The 23923-nt window shown below is 45.1% G+C and overlaps 1 protein-coding gene across 8 annotated transcripts in view; it reads right to left on the bottom strand.

The window, feature by feature from the left end:
- The window catches only part of RUNX1 (RUNX family transcription factor 1), a 247289-nt gene that overhangs the window by 66077 nt on the left and 157289 nt on the right, over positions 1–23923 (bottom strand). For all 8 annotated transcript variants that reach the window (XM_025871737.2, XM_025871777.2, XM_025871766.2 and 5 more), the window contains one exon: positions 18453–18609. In XM_025871737.2, coding sequence (XP_025727522.1) covers positions 18453–18609 — 157 coding nt within the window. The remainder of the gene's footprint in view (positions 1–18452; positions 18610–23923) is intronic.

The following is a 23923-nucleotide window of genomic DNA, read 5'->3' as shown; positions in this document are numbered from 1 at the left end:
CAAGGGATTGGCCAGACAAAATTTATAGTCAATAAACTGACTTAACGATATGTAACTGACAGACTGAGATTCAATAAGGACTATAAACATATATACACACGTGGATCTCCACCTAAGCAGTTTATGTACACGCATGGGACGTGAGCGTGTTTTCATTACAGATGTCTACCGTGATGCTTTTGGTAACTTTTAAAAACTATGTAGACGTATTTTTATAAGTTAGAAGACAATTACTAACATGGAAGTAAATAATTAATATAAATAGACCAACAATTAATCTTAATAATATAAGTATTAATATGCACCTATATTAGTAATTTAAAACATTTCCTCTTGGCCAAGTGGTTCAGAGGATGAACTCCGGGTTTGAACTCTGGCTAGCTGTCCTTTGGCAAGGCCGTAGACCCCTCTGTGCCTCAGTACCCTTACCTGGAAGATGGGTACACATAGCATGTTGTACCTTATAGCATTTGGGGGGAAGTTAAATGAGTTCATAGGAGTAAAACCATTAAAACAGTATCTGGGGCATGATATTCGAAGGTATGCATGTTGAGTGTGTGTGTGAGTGTGAGTGTGTTGTGTTGTGCTCACTTTTATTATTTTCCTTTTCTCTTTCTCAGGGTTCCCCAACAGGATTCTAAGGTTTGACTAAGCATGATGTTCGGACCGCCCACATCAGGGGAGTGGGTTTCTATTTAACAGTTTCTCCTCTTAGTCATGTAAAATGAAACAAAACCAAAAAGAAATGAAAGGAAAACAAAACAGGTCCATTCATTCCCCTATCTGCTCTGAAACCGTTTAAAAATCAACTTGTCTCCCTTCCTCAAGTTAGAGCAGGATACTTTCAACTATCATGCATGTTTTAATACAAAAGAAAGTCACAAAAAAAGTTCAGTAAAAATACAGTCGACCCTCCAACGGCACAGGGGTTAGGGGTGACGACCCCTGCACTGTTGAAATTCGTGTATAACCTTTGACCTACCCAAAACTACCATTTACTACTGCTGACCGAAGACTCACCCACCAGGGAAGCAGTCAATTAACACATATTTTGTATTTCCTTTGTATTATATATACACTGTGTTCTTACAATACAGTAAGCTAGAGAAAAGAAAACCAAGAAAATCGTAAGGAAAATACGTTTACAGTCCTATACTGTATTTATCGGAAAAAATCTGCATGTAAGTGGGCCTGTGTGGTTCAACCCATGTTGTTCAAGGGTCAACTGTGTCATCCTTGGCCGCAGCAAGCCAGCGATTCCTAATCATGACAAGTCCCCAGGGAACAATCCCCAAGGATCTGTACTGTGTCTCCAGGGAAGCCTACGATAAGAAGAACAATGACAAGCTGCGACAGGATGCTGAAACCGGCTTTGTCCCGCCTGGCTTGACAGCCAAAGTCATGGCTGACCTATCTGCCAGGCCAGGTGAGGTTGCTTTCTGGGGAGGGGTGCCCATGGGGGCCAGAGCACTGGAGAAGCGCGGGAGGCCTAGCCCCCAGACTGATCTTCCCATCAGCTGCTCTTCTCTCCTGGAACCCTGAGAACATTCCTTTTGGGCTTTAGGGATTTGCCATCTCGAGGACATGGTTCATGTGTGGCTGCAGGAAGACACCCCAGATCACCTCCCCCGTGGCATCTGGCCAAAGTAGGGGGGCGGGCAGGAGGGGCTGCAGGTCAGGTCCAGCGAGCGAGGTGGGCACGGCGATGTGGAGGCGGGGGGCTCTTCCTGCAAGAGGGTTAGATCGGAATTCTTGTAGCTAATGATTTGACCTCTCCAGTCTCCTGGTCTGCAAAGCAGGGGGTTCTGGGCTTATGGGATACCCGCAAGGTCACTCGCAACTCTGACCGTATCTTCTGAGTCCGCAGCCCTCCCGGCGCCCTTGTTCACGGACACATGTGCACTTCCTCGGTTGCCTGTGGCTTCAGCCTTTCAGATTCCACAAAAACACTGGATCAGCATCCTAGGGCTGCTGTCACAAACCGACACAGACCCGGAGCGGAGGCTGAAGACAACAGAAATGCACTCTCTCACACTTCTGGAGGCCACGAGTCCAAAACCAAGGTGTCGGCAGGGCCACGCTTCCTCTGAAGGCTCTAGGGGAGAATCCTTGCTGGCCTTGCCCCAGTGCTGGTAGTTGCTGGCAATTGGTTTGCAGCCGCATCATGTAGTTTTTGCCTCTGTTGTCACGTGGCCTTCTTCCCCGTGGGTCTTTGGTCTCCAAATCAACTTTTCTTTATAAGGACACCAGTCATTGGAGTTAGGGCCCACCCTAACCCAGAATGCCCTCGCCTTATTGATTACATCTGCAAAGCCCCTCTATTGAAATAAGGTCACACGTTCCGAGGTTCCTGGTGAGCATGAATTTTTAGGGAGCACTATTCAAGCTAGTTCAAGTTCAGACACCGAGTATCTTAAGAGTTCTGGTCTTAGCACTGAGTCATAGCTGCTTCTCAGGCACCTGTGCATTTGACCCCCTGAAATGGGTCCCATTCCTGTGGCAGCCCTGCAATAACCATCCTATACTTGGTTTCTTAAATGACAGCAAAGATTTACTGTCTTTATAATACTGGCATTTCTAGATTTGTGGAGAACTTATAAACTTTCAAACGCTTTCCCATATACTACTGCATTTGGTCCTCATAATTGTTCTCATGAAATAAACAAGATAGATTTTATTGTTCCTGGTTAATAGGTAGCAAAGCTAAGGCTCAGAGACGTTAAGCAATTTGCCCAAAGTCTAACAGCTTGTATACACAAAAGAACCTAGATCTCTCGGCTTTACACCCACTGTCCTTCACATTATTGTCATGGGATCCCAAATCTCTACTTGCAAAGTTGGTGACACCAGCACCAGGAATCCAGACTCTTGCTACTTTTCCCATGCTCTACCACTGCCCAAAAAAGTGAATATAGGGACGTCTGGATGGCTCAGTCGCTTAAGCATCTATCTGCCTTTGGTTCAGGTCATGATCCCAGGGCCCTGGGATCAAGCCCCACGTCGGGTTCCTTGCTCAGCGGGGAGCCTGCTTCTTCCTCTGCCCCTCCCCCTGCTTGTGTGCTCGCTCTCTTTGACAAATAAATAAATAAATAAAATCCTAAAAAAAAAAAAAAGTGAATATAGTCCTGGTGGCCTCACTATACCCAGACTGTGCTTGACAGCTAACTGCAAGTGTGGGTTATAATTCAAAAGCAGCTTCTTACTGAGCTGAATTTGGACTCCTGGCAGTTGAGCGTTTAATGCTGCCCCCTGGTTAACCACAGATTGGCCTACTTGATCGTGAATGAAATTCAACCAAAGTGAATATTTGTGAGATTGTTGCTCATAATTATAATTCTATCATTTAATACCTATCATTCTATGTGCAGTCATACGAAGTGCTTGCCCAGCAAAAGCTACTAGCCGGAGCGTTTTGGCCCCAGTGATGTGGTTCACCAAGGTGGAGATATTCTGGTCGCTTCCCCCACAATGGGCTCTTGTTTAAAGCCTTGAGCACCGGGACATCTGCTTATTACCTCATAGACGGAGGTAATAAGTGATGACATTTTGTTCACAGGTGTGTGTGACATTTTCCCACTCCAGGAAAACTCTGCCTTCCACTTCCTCATGCTCTTCCGACCCACCCTGGCACTGTGCTTGATAACTGGGGACAGTCAGCCAGTGGGCACACGGGACTGACCCGCTGAGCTTCAGGACCCCCCATGCTCTGCCCCCCACCACTTCCCAGCCCATCCCTGTTGAGACGCAGCCCATCTTGGCCAGCACCTGCGGAAGTGGTAGCCGCACCCCAGAATCACACGCGTTACTCGCCAAATTCCCTCATTAAAATGACCTATGGGCCTGGTATTTTAAGTGCGTGGGTGTGGAGGGCGAAAGACTCTCAAGTGTTTTTCTCAGCAAGCTGTAGCCAGAACAGTAAGTCAGAGAAGAGCAAAGGCATGAGGGCTGGCTAAATAACAGCCACCCCAAGAGTGGACCAAATGCAGGACCAAATGCAGGGGTGGGAGCACGGTGTTGCTGTAGAGATAGCTGATGTTCACCCTTGCAGCCTGGAGCCAGTCTTTGCCAAGAGAGGCTTGAAGGCTCCCCTCCAGCCCCGGCAGCCCTGGCTTTGGCACCAGGAGACAAGCAGGGGCCTTGGTCAGCACACAGGTGACCCTGGGCGTGCTGCAGCTCTGGGTTCCCCAGGGGGCAAGCTGCAGGGTTACGGGTGTCCTGTGCAGGGATTCACAGTGGCAGGAGCTAACCAAGTGGGGAAGGGCACTGAGACCCTCCTTCTCCCCCTCATGGAGACCTAACCTCAGCCCAGACAGCAGCCTCTGCACTGGCCAGTGGTTGGGTTCTAGCAGGAAACTATTTCGAAGCACAAACACGAGGAATGAATAAGAAGGTGGGAGAACACCGTAGGGACAGAAGGGCTGCCTGATGCTGAAAGCAGCAAAAGATAAGGCACTGATTATACAATCTGGGGGCCCTGGGAATATACAGAGGGCTAGGCCCAGTACAGACTCTCAAGCCAAAATGCCTGTGTCTTAAATCTCTGCCACTTGGTAGCTGTGTGACCTTGGGCAAGTTACTTAACCCATCTGGAGCCTCTACCTTGTCATCTGTGAAATGGGGGTAATACCAGTCCTTCCATCTCACAGTGCCATTATGTAAGTGAAATGAAATAATGAGTCAGGAAATACCAGTTTAATTATCGTTAGAGACGTGAGAAACGTGATTCCGCAAAGACTGAGCCGTGGGCGATGCGGAGGCGGAGCAGGTGAGGAGGGGTGCTGGGGGCTGACGGGGGACGTGGGTGAGCACATCAGTGCTGGGCAGGCAGCGCCCACAGAGCTCCAGCAGGCCCACCCCCTCTTCCCTAGGAATTCCAGCAAACCAAGGCAGAGCGCCCAGGGCGGCCGGCCGGACAGCAGAGCGAGGAGGCCTCCAGACCCATCAGAGAGACTGCACGTTTAACTCGAACGTCAAGTTCACTCCCGCCCCGCCAGCTGGCGACCTTCGCACTGAGCCGCCTTATAAACAAGCTGGGCCAGATGCTCCCAGTGGAGCCCGTGTCCTCCCCCTCGACGCCAGCTTGTTCATCCAAGTGCCAGGACGCAATACTGACTGCTTTATTTAGTTGGGAAGAAGGTCACGGGCGAGTCCTCCCGGACGCTTGCCGCCATGACAGGCGCGGCATGGCGGCCCCCGGGGCTGCTGAGCTCGGAGAGCCAACTGTGGTCTCATAAAGCCGCGGCTGGACACGGCAGTTCCGCATGGCCCGGGCGCCCACCCCACTTCCTCACCGCATCTGGGAAGTGGCTAAACCTCAGAACTGCTCCCCGAAGGGTGGCGGGGGGGGGGGGGGGAAGACGAGGCGTAAAGGCCACTCAAACTCATCTCTGGTCCAGGAGTGAAACAGCAGATTCGGAGGCGGGGGGTCGTGTCCCATCACAGCAACGTCCCCCTACGCCAGTGGCATCAGGGGCGACTTTCTAACTAACCCCCGTCCGATTGTGACTGTCCCTCCCGGGGTTTGGCTCCTGGCGAGCCAAGCCCCCTGCTGGGGCTCCTCAGCCAGCTGGGCTGTTTCTGTCACTCTCCTTGGGGTCCGTTTGGACCTGTGAGTCATCTTCTCCTTTTCGGGCAGTTTCGGTGAGATGTGAAACTTGCCCTTTGTCACGCAAGGGAAGGCCGTAGGCACAGAGGACCGACTGGCGTGGGAGGGTCAGACCGCGCGGAACACACCAGCGCAGTTTTCACGCATGCGTGCAGCGCTGCAGGAAAGCAGGTTGGGCTCAAACACTTTAAACTCTTCAGACAGCACGTAAGGAAAAATCAAAGGAAACAAAACAAAACACAACAACGCAGCTTTTGAAAAGCAAGAAAGCCCGTGAAGTCTCGAGTTTGGCTCTTTGCAAATTCTGGAAATCCCAATAGATTCTGAAATGTCGCCGGAGGATTTCTTCTTTTACATAGACTGTGTCGGGCCTACTTTTTCATCAAGGATAACTGAGTATGGAAATTAATGCACCCTCAGATTCCAAGGGGAAATCTGAATTGGGGGTATTTTTCACAAAATCCTTTTAATTTACATTTCTCACTTTTCCACTGGCACAACCTAACGGCCAAAATTCATGCTTTTGCTCCCTGTCCGTTTCGTCATCCAAACACATACCACGACGTTTGACAGTCGAGCTGTATCACTGTTTATTTGGGGATTTCTGAGGAGGGTACAAACCCTTCAAGTGGCACAGAGTTTCCTACTTTCTCTAAATTCAACGGAAATTAAGATGTTGGTGTGTATCCACTTGCATGCAAAGGATCCCCATGTGTTTGCGGATGTGTTTATCTAATTGTACCTGCATCCACACAGGCAAAATGCAGGTGGGAGGCCCATGCTATTGGCACTCCCTTCTCCAAAGTTTACTGACAGGTGCTCAAAACACAAAAAGTTTTTCATAAAAAACAGCTTTTTTTTTTTTGAATGGCGGATTGTTTGAAAAAAGAGTTTTACTTACAGAAAACCAACAACATGAAAAGCATTTTCTCTGGCCATGTTCTATAAAAACAAGCTGAGGACAGGGACAGCATTTTATTAATCTCTGTGTCTTCTGTTCCGAGGCAGTAAAAAATGTCTGATAACTGGATCCATGAATTCTTCCATAAACTTTCAGTTTTGACAGCTGGTTCTTTATGATACCTGATTTCACTTTGAAAGCATTGCTTTCCTTTTTTCTGTGGCTCGGGTGTGAGCAGCTCAGCTTTACCAAAGGAATGGAGGACAAGCTTTCTTCTTCAGGGAGAGTATTTACCAAACCCAAGGCGCTACGATGCTTATGTGACCTTGCACTCTTTTCCCTAGATTTCACGGTCCCTTGTTGATCTTCCTTTTTCTTTTGGTATCACAGTTCTTGACTATCTTGGTGGAAGAATCAAGTATTAATCCTTTTAGTCCAAACGCTTCCAAGACCCTGAATTCACAGCTCTCTTTAGGCCCAAGGCCACGCCTGTTGCCCAGAGAGCCCTCTGGTTGGTGACCCAAGTTCCTCAGCAGAGGTTGAGCTAGAAGCTAACATAGAACAGGTGATCAAAGTGTCCTCGTCCAGGCCCTGATTCTGCTTGTGTGACGGCCCATGGCCTCAAATACACAGCCCAACACCACACTGGTGCTACCCAGAGCTCCCAGGGGTGGACACTTAGAAGGCAAGGCAGCGCTGGGGTCTTCCGTTTAGACAGCACAGTGGCTGCTTTCAGGAAGCATGAGGGCAGGTGGGTGTGGAGGCTTAGAAGGAAGAAGAGGGAGGCTCCAGGCAAGGCTGGGGGTGTGGCGGGCAGGGCCTGGCAGGAGTGGGCTCTGGGCACAACGACACTTACCAAATGAGCTATCTGCAAACTGGGTATGCACATGTCTGAGGCTGGCCTGCAGGGAGAACTGGGAGTTCTCCGTCTCTGCACCCCCCAAAATGCTCTCCCTTCCTCAGTCTGCAATCTGACTTTCTTCCTACAGTTTGTATCTGGGTATGTCAAGTCCCTGCTGAAAACAAGTCAGCTGTTCTCCGTTTCCCTGGGAGCAGACCAAATTCCCAGTGTGAATGGTTGTCAAGGTCCTGAGCAGCTCTCTGGGTCTCATCCTGCTCCAAGACCTTCCCCAGCGGGCCACCCGAGTATCTCCTGGCTCCTGGATAGGCCAGGCATTCCTCCCCACCCTATCTTCTCTGCTTGGACACTCTTCACCTGGATAACCTCCTCCACACCCTGAAATGTCTCAACCGAGATGACAATTTGTCCAGGAAGACCCCTCCTCTCTTCACTAGGTTCTGCACGGCTGCTCCTTTGCTCTGTCGCACCTGCCCATGGTGCTGACCACTCAGAACACTGATGGCCTGCTTAACTGTTGGCCCCTCACTAGCCCCCGAAGGCTGTGGCTTCTCTTTGGCTGACTTTTGTATCTCCAGTGGGAGCCCGGTGCCTAGAAATTGGTAGGTGCACAATGCATATCTGATGAACGACTGAATAAAGAATGAATGAGCTACCCTCACCAAATGACCTCGGTGGGGGTGGAGGTCAGTTCTCAGAATAAAGCAATGGATATTATACTTCCCTGATTGGAAGGGTCCAAAGCCTGTGCGAGACTCAACCCAATATTAAAATGGACAACACAAGGTCCTGCCTGTGTCAAAACATCCAGCAAATGTCTGCAATGATTATATTATTATCATCGTATTTACTTATGAATACTTATGAAATTCCTGCTACGTCTCCAGCACACTCATTTTACGAGGTTCTTTGCAGGATAAAGGAATTCCTTGCATCCAGGAGTGGACACTGGAAAACAGTCTCCTTCCCAATGTTCTGATTCAGGGACTCAGGGGCTGACTCCACCTGCTCTCAACCCACCTCCCCCAGCGCTTCTCATTGCAGAGGGAAGGACATGCTGAGATGAGTGCGAATTTTTCTTCCTGAGTCCTGCCACACAGACATCATCTAGGTTCGATCATCCTGATAACCTCCGAAATGTGTATGAAGGGCACCATTACACCTACTGCACAGATGGGGAGACCGAGGCCAGCACCTCTTAGCGAGTCCTGCAAGGGCATCCACTTCTCATACATGTCACGCTACTTTCCAAAGACCCGCAGAATCATCACAACCAGACGTATGTGTTCTATGTTGTCATTATGAATCGGAGGACCCTCGAATGGGAGACAATGGCTTTGGTATCATCTAGAACCCATGGATTTGGACAGAATGCAAGATGGTAGCATAGTAAGGGACCTTTCCAAGCCGTAGCCAGATTAATGGATTCCCCATTTATAGCTGGCCAAAAAAAGTGCATGGATGTTCACTTGCAGTTTCTGAAACTGCTGAGATACAACCTTAAAATGGCTTCTAGTGGGACAGCCAGGATGTCCTTAAGCGCGGTCCAAGGCAGGCTGTCGTGAGACTACCATAAAACTCCCTAAACTTGGGTGGAGTCAGCAATTACCGTGCAGGAAGAATGTGATGCTGCCGGGTGCCAGCCTGCGGAGCCCAGCGACAGGACAAAGAGATTATTCTGCTTCATTGTGAAAATGCAGTGTTTATTGTTAAAATACGTTTGGGAATTAAAGGGGCATGTATGAATCATAAATATTTGCATGCCATTAATGTTTGGACAAAAGACTTGGAATGGCTACGTTGGGAGAACTTCTTTTCCCATGAACAACAGTGCTTCATATTACAGGACATATTTAATTTCGTCTCTGCCATTGCTAATCTGAAATCTCAGTACCCGCTGCGTATAACTCTTTCACGACCTGAGAACTCCACGCGGCTGAGGAGCCAGGACCAGAGTTGAGGTTCCCTTCCTGGAAAACTCATCTGTTTGGATAAACAAAAAAGCAGGTCCCTATTGCTCTTGTTTGTTACGAGCTCACAGTTTCCATCACCTCCTCTACCGCGTTAGTGTCCCTGAAGCAGATGAACCCCGTAAAGTAATCATGCTTATAGTGTGTCTTAGGTCAGGTAGTCCTCCCTGCACAACCCCTCCCCTCAAGGACAAAGCCAGAATCAGGCTCAGAAAGGTCAAGCCACTTGCCCATGGACGTGCAGCTCTGTGCTAGTGTTCTCAACAGGGGGCCATCCCTCCACCCCCGCCCCCAAGGACATTTGGTAATGCCTGTGGACGTTTGTGGTTGTCGCAACTAAGAAGGGAGATGCTACTGGCCCCTGGGCTGAGGCCAGGGATCCTGCTAACCATCCAACAACACACAGGGCAGCCCCACAACAAAGACACACCAGCCCCAAGTGTTGATAGTGTTGATGGTGAGAAGCTCTCCTCAGCAGAGAATCTACTAAAGCCCACATACGTGTGAACCATGAGACTATACACTGCCCAGAGAGCAAGAGTCCTGGGGTAGTCACTCATTCAAAGACATCTCATGAGTCTCCGCTCTGCGCCAGGCATAGGTGACACTACAGGCTACCTTTCTAGGTCTTGAAAATTCTTGGGCATCCACATCTTGGGAGTCGCAGGCACATCTCTTAGGGTGCTTGGGTCTCAGTTATCACCACAGTGTCTCCACGCATGTCTGCTGTTCTTGAGCTCTGGCCCTGGTGACCTTCACTTCCAAGCACATGTAGGGACAGCACGTGGGCTCTATGCAGTCCCCAGCACAGATGATGCCCGTAAGCTCCCATTTGGATAGCGAGCTATCTCAGCCTATTTGACACGCGCTGGCGCTCCATGCCGAATCTGGGAGATGGTTGCTTTACTGAGGGGAGCATAAAAGAAGCAGGTGTATCCACGGGGCAAGGAGAGTTAGGTGTGGGGCTTTCCATGCAGAGTAAAAGCAAGCAACCAAACAAAAACCAGAGAAAGCCCTCACAGCAAAACTTATTCAAGAAATTCCACCCGCAGCAGGCGCTACCTGGATACAAGAACCCCTAGCGGACTCTTCGGAGTTTTTTCAAACCACCTTTGCCTGAACCTCAGTATGGGAAACAGGTGAGAGCAGATGTGTTGGGGCAGGTGGGAGAAAGCTCTGGGAGAATCCACCTGTCTGTCTGTGGTACCTGCAAACCCAGGGCCATCTCAGAGATGACCAGCAACTTGGGTCCCTTCTCTGCTCCTTCTTTATGTCCCCCCCCCCTTTTTCAGGTGTGCAGACCAAGCCCTTTCAGATGTCTGCAAGGTATCTGTTAGTGATGTATTCCAGGACTTGGCTTTTCGCACTTTTTAGTTTGAGTGGACACTGGCCATTCACATCCATTTGTGTTCCTGGGTCAGAGGATCTGTGGTCCTGGACTGAAGCCCCGTGGGGGGTGGTGCTGAGCACTGAGAAGCCGGCAGGGTACTTTCATTATTTCTGACAGTCCCTGTGGACCTGCACCTGTGGGACATTCCTGGGGGAGCGGCTGCAGTGGGGGGAGTCGTCCAGGAAGAGCTTCTCCTGCTATGTGGCCCACCCCACCCGCAGCCTCTCCTAGCCCCCACCCGGGATGTTCCTGTTTGGAGATGGGGCAATTCTATGCATACGGAACACTGGTATGTTTTCATACTTAAAACAAGACTTTAATATTCAGCGATGCTTTCTATTTTTTTATTCTCTGTGTACTTTTTAATGTAAGTGTTTCATGCATTTTGTAGAGAGGCAGAAAGTGAGGGTAGAGTGGCAAGGGAGACATTTTACAACTTCTTATGAATAAGTGTGATGTGGGATGAGTGTTCTCAGTCCCGGCAGGACTGACATTTCAGATGGGTAACTCTGCTGTCGGGGGCTGTCCTAAGCACCACAGGGTGTATAGCAGCGTCCCTGGCCTCCACCCACTAGATGATCACGCAGTCCCCCATCCCAACTGTGAGAGCCAAACATGTCTCTAGCTATTGCCAGTGTCCCGTGGGGGTCAAAATCACCCTAGATGGGAACCGCTGAGAGAGACCACCATCAAAATCGACAAGCAGATGGATAGATAAAATACCAACTGTGAAGTGCTGGGAGATTTCCAATGGGAAGATGAAGGCAGAGCATCTGGAAAGACCCAGCGGTGCAGGTGCTGAAGACACACCATTTAACGGGGCAGACAAAGCCTTATTATGAGATGAGTTGAGGTCAGCTCCTCATTAATTCTAAAGAGATAAATAGATACTGATTGTACTCCATACGACGGTTTCAAATAAGAATGAAGGAAAAACATCTGTAAAGACCCATTCAAATAAGAATGAAGGAAAAACATCTTTGGGTAAAGACCCAAAACCACTGCCTTGAGCAAACTGGAACGTTTCCACCTCGGAACAGGCCCATCCCTCCTCGCCTTGTCTGCCCAGATCTGATAAGCACACAGATCACCAACTGTGCTCAAACCGCCCATATTCCTGTGCATTGCCTTTGTTTCAGCCAAGGAGAGTCTCCTTTGTTTGCATACAGTGACTCAGTAAGGGCCACCAGCACCCGTGAGAATGCCTGCCGAGCCCTCCCATTAACCAGACCCAGGCGTTTCCTTGGGGAACGGGGAGCGGGGAGCTGGTATGGATCTGCAGTTTGCACCACCCGTACATTTGTAACGAACTATAGAAACGATCCCTGAAAGTATAGCCACCCGTACATCCGTAATGATGGGCTTAACTCTCCAGGTAGAAGCAGGGATTAATCCAAGTTGAAAAATAAACCGGAAATTTACTTCATCTTCTTGGAGAAAAACACAGGTTAAGTAGCTTCTAAACGAATGCATCCTCACCAAGAAATCACAAGACACACATTTTGAATCCGGCAGCTGAAAGGCCACAAGCCTCTTGAAGGAGCTTGTTGGGATCACTTTGTGGTTTGGGGGTCCTCAACTACCTGAAACCCTCCCTGGAGACAGTTCAGTGTCAACAAATGGAGTTCCTACATGGATCCACACCCAATATAGGCCAACAGAGGCTGGGCAACCTGCATGAGTCCCCAGTCAGTGCAGGGCAAAGGGTACGCCAAGGAGAGCTCTGTTCTGAGCACAGACCGAAAGGTGCCTCTATTGAGTGCGGGACTCACAACACAGCTGGTGAAAGGGGGCAGACATTGCCTGGAGTCCACTAATGCGTGTGTATAAAATACAAATCTCGAAGAACAGCAATTCGTCCCCGACGCCCCGAGAGTGAGCAATAAAAGTGGCATATTTGGAAGTATTCCCATGAATACTCATTCAATCCATGCTGCTCACTTATTAATTTTTGTTAATTGCATCATTTAGGCTTCAATGAGAAGATGTGATTAGCGCGCATTTAGTCCCGAAGACAATTTGGTCCAAGAAGACTTCTCAATGGGAGGGCGGATGCCTGTGTGTGCACATATGCACACGGACACACCCCACTGACTGAAAGTCCAACAGATCCTCCAAAACCACATAACCTCTACATACTGACAGGACACAACTATTTATAAACGTCCCCTTACTGATCTGAACTCATTTCATAATCAACAGAAAGAGAATAGTCACCAGACAGTATGCCCTCTCTCTTTTCCGCAAGTAATTTTTCTTAACAAAAAAAATAATAAATAACATGGACTATGCTCTTCCATAACCAATCTTCTCCACCCTCTCTTGCCCCTCGCCAACCAGCACAGAAAGAAAATACAAAACTGATTTATTAGAACCAGAGTGGCGTTGCAGCCGTTGGCCGGATCACTGTTTATGTCTATAATGCTTGCTGCTGAAACAGGAAGCTCTAAAAATCATTGAACCATTATTTCTCTCGGAGGCTCTTTCTGACTGATAGCCCTCTGTCCCCACCAAAAGGAACCACCTTGACCAAACACAGGCCGGCCAGCACAAAAGGGGTGGAGGGTGGGTGAAGCCTAGCATCTGACCACCAACTCTGAAATATTGTTCATACCATTGCATTAACTTCATTTAAAAAAAAAGCTGTCTGACACCATCGGTGAAGTCTGGCACTTCATAAAATCAGCAAGAAAACCGTGAAGAGATAAATTGTGAAATTCTAAGTTCCAAGCATAAGCAGTTTCCAAGAGAGCTTTCCTCCTTGGTCCTTGCCATGGTGTTGGCAGGGACAAGGACTGCCAGGGGTAGCGGCTGGGGGTAGGGAGCAACTTGCTTTGAGAAAGTGTTGCTACCCTTTTATTGGCAAATGGAGACAGAATGAGAAATCTGATCTCTAAAGATGAATTCTCCATCAGATCCGGGACACCAGCTTTCGACCTGCCATCTAAAGGAATTATTTGCCAGGGCTTCCTGGAGCTTGGTGTCTCAGAAGCTGGGTCTTTTGTTGTTGTTGTTTTTAATCATGCCTTTTTCTTGTATTCTCTCCAGGAGATCTGATTGCCAGCTTATTATCTTGAATGTTGCCCATGGAACAACTCTGGGGTTGTCAGATAAATTTTTCCTACCCCTCTTTCTGGGACTCTGGGGTGGAAGGGAGAATGCCTTGGGTCCTATGATAATATTGTAAGTCATTCAGACCATTTCTTAGTAACGACTGCTCCATAAAGACACGTCTCTTTTCGTGTAGGATACCAGGACAGTTTAAATGGGCCTTCCCCTTCATCTCAGCCATGATCTTTCACTCGTCTGAAAGCAACCTCCCCATACTGTTCCCCAAATAATGCAAAATACCGTAAGAATGAAACTGCCTTAAGTAACAAACATTACGCAAATATGCAATAACCCAGATTGTGACAGGGTAAATATTATGTCTGGGAAGACATCCATAGCAAGACTATAATGAAGGAATTTCATTTTATAAAAGCATTGGGAAAGGGTACTATTTTGAAAGTGGGGGAGATTTAAGTTGCCAGGGAGGTCAAAATAAACAGAAATTCCTCCAAGGAATTAAACCCCATTCTAACAGATAGGAGAACTCCCAGACCTCAAGGAGCTGAGTGTGGAATTCATACTGCAGCGCTGCAGGGGTCGGGGGAGGGGGAGACGTAAAGGGGGGGGAAGGGGGAGCTTAGGCATTCACTAGAGAAGAGGCTATAATAAAATGGGTCCCTTCCCCTTTCAAGGGACTACATGTGTGCATACCTGATGACCTACGGGAAGTTTGGACCAGCAGTTTGAATGGGATCTATTTTCCTAATTATACAAACCAGGTCCTGGCTATAATAAAAACAGGTGTTACCAAAACACACAGGGTGCAAGAAGAATGTCCACCTCGTGTGTTCATTTATTCATATTCCATTATCTACTCTGTGCAGCCCAGTGTGAGGCTGGCCCTCCATGGTCAAGACAAAGTTCCAAATTCACAGACGCTTGATTTGGGGTCTGTGGATCCCCAGAAGGTCCACAAATTAGCCTCAACAGTCCTGGAAACTGGAACTGTGCATGAAACTCTGGGTAGAAGAGCACATGCCTATTTTTCCCCCCTTGGGAGAAGGCTTCCAAAGGATTTTCACAATTATCTATGATGTTCCCAAAAGATTAAAAAATCATATTCTTAGGAATTAGGAGGAAATATGCACTGGATTCTCTTCCCCCCCTTTATGATGTGGTTGATGATATGGTCTGGTAGATTTCCTCTTTGGTTCTAAAATGAATTAACTAAAGCCGTCTTCCCTGATTGATGGATTCCTTTCCAACTGATTACGTACTACAACAGCGACGGAAGCACTCACAGATCTCACTGCTAAAATTTCTTCAGTGTCTCTCAGCAGCAGCCACGATACGCTTTCTTGTAACTGAAAATACCAGTGATAACCTGTCTCGACTGTTGATGTCAACCGACGTAAGCCACTGCTAATTAACCTCGCCAAGGAGAAACTCCTTTTGATCCTGAACTTCAATTTTCGGGGAGTGAGGGACGGTTCTTCAGAACCTGTGGTTAAGTGCAAAAGGTTCTGAGCAACCACCTGTGTGCTCTGCATCTCCTCTCATCCCCTGTAAAGGCAGAGTCCATTTCTATGGAGACCCTGAATCGAAGGGAGCAAAGCCCAAGGAGAAGTATCCCCTGCACAAGATTTAAATTGGCCAGGAGAAAAAGTAGGGAAGGGGAAAAAGGAAGACAGTTCAGACTACTGAAGCCTTCACCAATATTTTTTAGGGGCCAATGTTGTCAGCAAGGCCCTCAAAGCCAGACGGGCAGGTTTTCCCGGTTGCAGGCTGAACTTGAGGTTATAAGTTGTGATCCTGGATAGGAGCCAGCACCCAGACAAATCAGTTTTGTCGACCAGAGAAAAACCCTTCCACGTCCAACCTCTGGCAATTTCTGTGAGGTTTTCCAAACCCCACGGACTGGCAGCTGGTAAAAGAAAAGAGAGTTTTCTTTCTCTGCCCTTCGTTTAGAACTGAGAACCAAGCCCTTTTGAGAAACCCTCGGATAGGTGCTGTTTGACAGAATGTGAACCTGGCATTGAAATGTTTGGATGAGCCAACAGCCAGGACCTTCTCGGCCATGGTGGCATGTTTATGCCAATGACGTGTTTTTAGGCACATTTTCAAAAACAGAAAATGAAACAGTAAATAGTCTTACGATCGCTTCACAAAACGTAATGAAACTTTTAAAGGACAAGTTTCAGTGAGGAAGATTAAGGCTAATTGTCAAAATTAGTGAGAATCATCTGTTCTCTTCATAATGGGAAGCAAATTGCAAAAAGAAAAAAAAAATCTGGCAGGCTTTGCTGTTGACACACTCGAGAGAGTAAAATCAAGTTGTATTTTATGACTGGAGAGAGATCATGAGACAAAGTCAAACGGGGCCTTTCGACAGCTCATTTTGTTTTGTAGTATTAACCAAAAAAACCCCCAAACAAACAAACAAACAAAACCCCCCACAAACAAACAGAAAAACAACCCACTCAAGACCAATAATACACAGGGTAACCGGAATTGGGTCAAACATGGAATTAGGGTTCCTGTATTTGGGATTGCTTAGGATCACTCCTGGGAAGCCGAGCCCGTTCAAAACAGATATTGTCCGTTTATGGCATTTTCATCTATTTTTTTTTGTTCCAGGTTATCCGAAGACAGCCCAGCCGTGGTTGTAGCTATTTTACTCTTTGGGTTTTATGCAAACTCTAGGGCATACTGGCACGAATCAGGCAGCCAACTGCAAACAATCCACACCTTGGGGAAACAGTTCACTGTTACCCAAGTAAACACAAGGCACCTCTATTAGTCACCCACTCAAAACAGAAATGGCCAATGAGGGACCAGAGACCAGCCCTCGATGCCAGAAAAGGAAGCACGCTGCTTTCAAAATCCCATTCTTTATTATCACCGATTTACTGCACACGGCCCCAAGGCCACCACAGCTCTTCTCATGGGAAAGTGTCACAGGTATGATCCGTTCACATTTCCCAAACTTTTAAAACCAAAACCTGACATGGGGACCCGCATCGATGCACAGCCCTCCCTGGAAGGGCAACCCAAGGTGCCTCAGCCATCGTCCCTGATGGTATAAATCCACAAGAATTGAACCGAGGTTGTTAGCTAGGCTGGTAGGCAGGGGCCAGGCAATAGGCCTTTGTGTTTTATTGGCTTCTCACCTACTCTGCCAGCTACTCATCTGAAGCCTTCACGATGTTTTCCAAACACACATCTCTGAATCATAATGTGAATTCCATTTACGGAAAGGCGGGGACTTTTAATATAAGAAGTGAACCCATTTAATGACTTTATGCTTTCATATGTTATAGCATCTCTCCTGCTCTCAATAAGTCGATATAATTTTCTTTGCATTACCCTATTATTAACATAGTTAGTATTATGAACATATATTTTCAATCACGTTGTAAGTTTTTTTTTTTTAATTTTCTCCACCTAGGAGAAAATTAAAGCATTTTAAAAATGCTTCAGGCAGCTAAGATAGCAAAACTGAAGGCCCAAAAGAGCAACACACCTTTCCCCCTTCCTCTCTTCGACTAATCACAGATTTTGTTATATTTTTGAATGCCTTTATAAAGAGTATGATTACTCTTACGTTTAACTGTCCACTGGTTATACTTTAAATTTTTTTTAATACAAGAGTCATCTACTGCTGTTTATGTATTTATCATGTCTTTTTTAAATTATACTCAAAAGAACTTTTATTCATTAGCTTATTCAATACTATATTATGAAAATGAGATTTTCAAAACAAACTATCCTTCCTCCTTCCATTAAACTTCTAGTACTTATTGCTATTTATAAAATACGACTTCAGTTCTTACAATACAGCAAAAACACGATATTTGAAAATAACTGGAAACCAGAGGAAATTACAGGCCAAAATTCCTCTCTCTGCTCTAATGCCTTAGTAACGGGCATAGAAAAATAAAACCACACAGAACTGCCCTGACGCAACAGTTCCTTTGGGTAATCCAGTCTTTAACAGATCGGTACCAAAATGTTAACTGGGTCTGACCCCTCCCCCAAATAATAAGAAGGCATCCAAATTACATGTGACAGGAAAGTCATAAATGCCACCACACTTGCCAAACGAGAGTGGTACTATCACTGTCTCTTCATATTTTATCATAAAATGGTAAACTTACTTGAAACCACATTTCAATAACCATATACTGTATATCCCTTAAAATGATCACAAGTGATCATTTGAAAATCTGTCCCTTGTCATAGATAGCACATGGATTCTAAGTTAAAGGCTTCCCTGATATACATTTTCCCTGATATACATTTTTGATATTATCAAGTGGAGAATACCGGTTATATAATCTTAGTTTCCATGATGGTGAGTTTTATATTTTTACGTTTTAGTAAAGATGGGAGGGATTTCCTTGAAATTCACAATTGATTGCATGTTCCAAATCAGTCTTAAACTAATTCAATAATAGAAAGCAACAATGTAAAGGTAGATTCCTGAAAAGATACTACATTTTAAATCCGTATTTTTTAAAAGGTTGAAGTAGCAACATCAACAAGAAAGACTGTGCTTCCAGGGATCCCATCACAGACACTTCTAGAACATCACAGACACTTCTAGAAGTTTTGAAATTTGGATTTGTTGCCATGTAAGACTCTGCACTCCCATTTTAGTTTTGACAGATACATACCTCTTCCACTCCGACCGACAAACCTGAGGTCATTGAATCTCGCAACTTGGTTTTTCATGGCTGCAGTCGCATTTCTCAGTTCAGCTGAGTAATTTTCGTCATTGCCTGCCATCACAGTGACCAGAGTGCCATCAGGGACATCCCCCAGAGCCACCACCTAAACACCACAGGGACAGATGCAGACATCAGAAATGTTGTAAACTTTTATGCCATTAGTGTATTAATTATTTTAAAATTAAATATATATTAAGTGATCCTTTTTTTAAAAAAAGATTTATTTACTTATTTTAGAGACAGAGTGTGCACAAGAGAGCCGGGGGAGGGGCAGAGGGAGAGGAAGAGGGAATGAATCTCAAGCAGATTCTGATCTGAGCGCAGAGCCCATAACGGGGCTCCATCTCGAGACCCTGACTGAGATCACGACCTGAACTGAAATCTAGAGTCGGACGCTCAACCCGACTGTGCCACCCAGGTGCAAAGGAATAGCAAAACAACGGGAAAGTTATTAACGGGAGGAATCTCTTTGAATTCCATTATGCAGAACTAAATACAAATTTTGGAGTCCTAAAACATTCACCTAATAAAGCCACCTAAGGTCACATGGTGCAGTTGGGACAAGACTGGCTACAGCAAGGACTTTTAAAGCTATGCCTTTTCATGAATGCAATTATCTTAGTATCTGAGAAATGCAGTGTCTTGTTTTTGTAAGTTTATAACCTGACCCATCTCTTGCTCATCCAGACGTCCACTGACAAGCCTCACAGGGCTCACTTTGCTTTTAGGTGTTTAAACTTATTTCTGCTAAAATTAAATTCGGTCTTTACAACTGAATTGCTGGTGATTCTTGAATGACTCTCCCTTTGCAGTTCATCTTTGAGACCCCCCTACTTGCTTCTCTGATTTTGATTATCAGTAGCTGGGAATTCTAGCATGCAGGAAAAAAATGAGAGACTACCCTTTGCTCATTACTAACTGCAAAATCAACAGACCTCAGAGAAGAGGGGCACTCACTGTTATGTGCTGCTCTGAATTCAGGAGTTGAACTACGTGGCATTTTTGTATCTGTGGGTCCCCTAGATGCGTCAACTATGTCCCGATAGATGACTGAGGTTTTCCCCAAACCCAGCAGATCTTCAAGAAGAATTCCTTTAATGTAATTGAACAGGAATGGATTTCCTAACAGGGCTGCTGGAGAAAACTGGTGGATAAATATTTTTGATATTCAGGTAATAAAAAAGCTGTAATTTCAAGGTAAAATGCTCTGAGGAGGATGACATAAAGATGGTTTGTACAGTTGTATCTATTTCTTGGCCATCATTTGACTCTTCTAGAAATGGTTTTTCGAGAGCTAGACAATTATTATTACCTATATTTCCATTGTTTCTATTTTTTAAAGTGGTCACAGGATTTCAAATCAAAATGCCCCAAGTTGTTCCTATTCCTATCATTTTTGATATTCCTCATGGTACTTTCTCAGTCAGTAGTGAATTCCGTGTTAATCATTCCAATTATATAATCACTTTCTTCTTTCTGTATTTGAGTTGTAACAGCAATGAATTCTCCAGTGATTATTCTTCCTTTTTACCTAATCATCACTACATAATTTTAGGAGTAATACCTATATTTTCAATCCCCTTTTTCTCTCTGTAAATAAGGCTGCAATAGGCTCTCTGGTATGATAGCAAAGCCATTGTTTCTTGAAATGCCCATCTTCATTGCCTGCTTGGCCATTACCCCTTTCCTGTGTCATCCAGGTGACCACCTATTGCTTTTATTCCTTGTGATGCTTCAGCTCTTGGATTCTGAGGAGTATGACAGGGAGGACCAGCCATCTCACCACAAGGGACTAGGCGACCAGGAGAACAAGCCCACACAGCAGTAGGTAGGCATGTTCTTCATCTGTCTGATCCCACTTGCTCTGTGGAACACGGTCTGGGCCTTTTATCTTTCTTTCTAATCCTTTCCGTCCCAAAGCTGGGCATGTTTTCTATGAAGGAGATTTAAAAAACACAGATATTTATTCCCCAAGCACCCTCTAATTAGATATTTAGTTCCCATTATAAGTGTGTTTGTTGCCTTTTAATTAAGAGCAGTAATATGACAATTCTCTTTTGTTTCGAAAACATCATTGAAATAAATCTCCCCGATCACTTATTTACATATTTTACCTTTTTTTTTTCTATTCCCACAAGATGGCTTGCTCTAGTCTGCTTTTTTCAGTCTCTGAAAAATTTTTCCACTTTTTTTTTCTCACTATTTTCACTTCCTTCTGTAAAATTAGCTCACAGTGTTGAAATGCCCTCCTTAAACACATATTTTTACTTCCTCATCCCCATCTCCCTGTGATGGCCTGGCTTTTCTATTTTAATCCAACATTAAGTAAGTATACAGGGGCTGTATACTTAACTATGTGGTTTTCAAACTGAATAACTCGTTGTTGGGGCAGAATCTGTGAAGAGGTTAAAATAAGTAAATCTTGTTGTCTATCTTCCAAAATGTATGCTAAAGCAGCTTCCTCCCATTGGCTCCCGTCATGGTGCTCCACGCCTGCTCCTCTCTCATCTTTCCAAAACTATCCTTGTCAGTAATTTGGCAAACTCACGAGACCTTCACCAAGTAGAAACAAATATAGAGTAAAGTGATCATGGTGGCTAAATATGAAAAGGTTGTTGATGCTGGAATTTAAGACTAACAAAATTAGCAGTTTAACCCTTCCTACCCCTCCCTTTCTAAAAAAAAAAAAGCAGCAAAAATCAAAGATATGTGCGTGCTTGAAGATCATTCTTTTTGTTTTTTTTATTGATCTCCCAGGGATTTTTTTTCTTTTCTTTTTTTTTTTTGGCAGGAAGAAAGGGGAGAATATTAAATTACTAATAGCGTATATATCATCTAATTGTTAACAAGCACACTTAGAATAGATTAAAAAATTAAAAAAATTAAAACTAACATGTCTGCTAATTTGATACAGATTGTCCCACTGATAGACAATAAGAAGAGCATAAAAAAAAAAATCTAACTTCAAACAGAAAAAAAAGAAGGAACTGGAATGAAAAGCTATAAACAATAGGTAAGGAAACACAAACATTTACATTTTAACACAGACCAAACAGACAAGAAGGGACTTGCTGGCCAAAGGATATCTCATATTTTGTTTTACTTCTCTGTTTTTAAAGTATCAGGAAGTTGGGCAAAACATCAACCCTCCTATGTACTGCATGGGTCTCCCCACAGCTGTTGGCTAGGCTGTTCACAGTTCAAAATGGCATTTCAAACAACTCTAATTAGGTTGAAATTACAGTTACAATTCATTTATTTTAAATCCCTTAATTTTCCAGAATTTCAAAGAAAGCTGTGGAGTGGAACCCTGAATTCAGCCAAGATGACATTTAATGCATACCTAGGGACTGCAATCTTGCCGATAGAAACACTATTTACTGCTTTCTTATGGAAAGAATATGACTATTAGCATCCGAAACCTCTGAACTTGCTGACGGCATGTTTATGCCTTTGGACCCTGGTGTACGGGGGCCTAAACAAACTGTAATATTGCAGTATTTAAAACAAAAAAAGTGCTAAGTCATCTACATAGCTCTTTAGGTTGCTTCTGGAAATGGTGGGTAACATGTAGCAAATTTAAGATTTTCCCAGTAGTAAAATAGGTCTCTTTTCTACACTACAAAAATAAAGGTGTTCCATGGGAAAAAGGAGGGCGGGGTATATTTTGGGGTCCAGGATAAGCAAATAGGAAGATTTTAATCTATTTGAAGGAAAATTCATAATTTGAAGTCTCCATTTAGTTTCAAAGATTCAAGCAGGGGATTTACACACAGGATTTCAGAGACTAGGAAAGAATCACTTATATGCTCTGTTCAACCATATCATCAGATTTTATCACTGTTTCACATTTTCTCCTCCTTATTACAGGGAATATAACCATTTTTACTGATTAACTACTTAAAAAGATTGTCTGGGGCTTATTTGAAATCCACATTTTGAAGTCAATTTCTGTAGAAACTGTTTGGGAGGTGGGTAGGTGGCTAAGTGAGGAGTGGGGGCCAGGGACACAGGAGCAATCAACCTGGGGAACGTCATGTTTTGAAGTCTAACTTGCTTTTCTGCCTAAGCTTTGGGTTCTTTCCCTCACTGAAAATTCTGTCAGCTCCTTCAGTTGTGCAGGGAGCAGGCTTCCTTCAGGAAGAGGCCTCTCTTGATGGGGACGGAGTGGTGACAGATATTACTCAAGTGGCCTCATTTCTCCGCTGTCCTTCCCTTTCCCCCATATGTTCTCAAGACCCATTTGAACTTTTTTCAAGAGAACTATGCTTTGGTCATTTAGGAGACAACAAACTCTTACTCAGTAAAACAAATTCGATTTTTTTTTTAAGTGCGTTGTCTAAAGTCATTTTGAAAAAGAAATTTCTTTGGTTACTAAGATTTCTCCTGAAAAAAAATTCCCTGATGGCTCAGAAAAGCAAGTTATATGATTTTTTTCAGTCTTTTAGAAAATAATAATGCTTTTCTTGGGGTAGCTTGAGAAACTCCATCACTTCACCTCCTGAAGATTATTAATCACTCAGTGTTTTGATATGTTTGGGCGTTGGTTCCTGGCAGAGGAGGGGACATCCAGGAGAGATCCTGATTTACCCCCAAAGGAAGCCACAGATCTCTTAAAACCCATTCCACTGGTGTGTCAGGGGCACCGGGTTTAAATGACCCTTTGGCCGATTATGATTATCAGCCTGTCTCCTCCCTCTGCTCTTATCCGAAAGTGGCCCCAGGGCTGAGCCCTGTCTAGTCCCCTGTCACTGAGGGGACTCAGTCCTACCCTCTAGCTAGAGGAGCCTATTTAGGTAAAGAGATTAGAATGATTTAAAATTGAAATGGACTCCCAACCCAAAACCACAGAGATGAAGGACAGCAGGGAAAGAGTCCAGTTGGGCTGCTCAACCCATTCCTCATTCCCTCCCCCTCAAAACCTTCTGCTTTCAGAACAGTGAGGCACTTCCAGAGACATAGCCAATGACACATTTTGTTTTGTTCTAGGAATCATAATGTAAGTTCGGAAGGTGCATAAAGCCTAAAATTAAAGAACTCCCACAGTACTTTATAAAGAAGTGAACACTGTCCATTGTAACTAGATCAAGATCCAGTAGAGGCCTGGAACCATTAAAAAAGCTTATATTAAATTAATCTCCCCTTAGAGGGCACAATTACCTTAAAAAGAAAGAGTAGCTGATCTTTACAGTTCCCCCCTCCACCTGCCTTTCTCAGTCCTTTCAATGAACAGGAAATGACTACAGATTGTACTAGCAAGTTGCCCCTTCCTAAACTCCCTCAAGACAGAAGAATAGAATCTCCACCGCCAAAATTAAATTTCTACTCTTTGTGGCCAGGGTGTGTGCGAGGGGGATGGGGAGGCGGTGTTTTTTTTTTTTTTTTTAAACGCCGAGTGTTGTTTCTATATCCCCATT

The sequence above is a fragment of the Callorhinus ursinus genome, unplaced genomic scaffold (genome assembly GCF_003265705.2).
Source record: "Callorhinus ursinus isolate GAN/ISIS: 27379988/994484 unplaced genomic scaffold, GSC_fseal_2.0 scaffold1, whole genome shotgun sequence".
NCBI lineage: Eukaryota > Metazoa > Chordata > Mammalia > Carnivora > Otariidae > Callorhinus > Callorhinus ursinus.
Note: the sequence above shows the minus strand (reverse complement) of the source record. Positions and strands in the feature narration are given on the sequence as shown.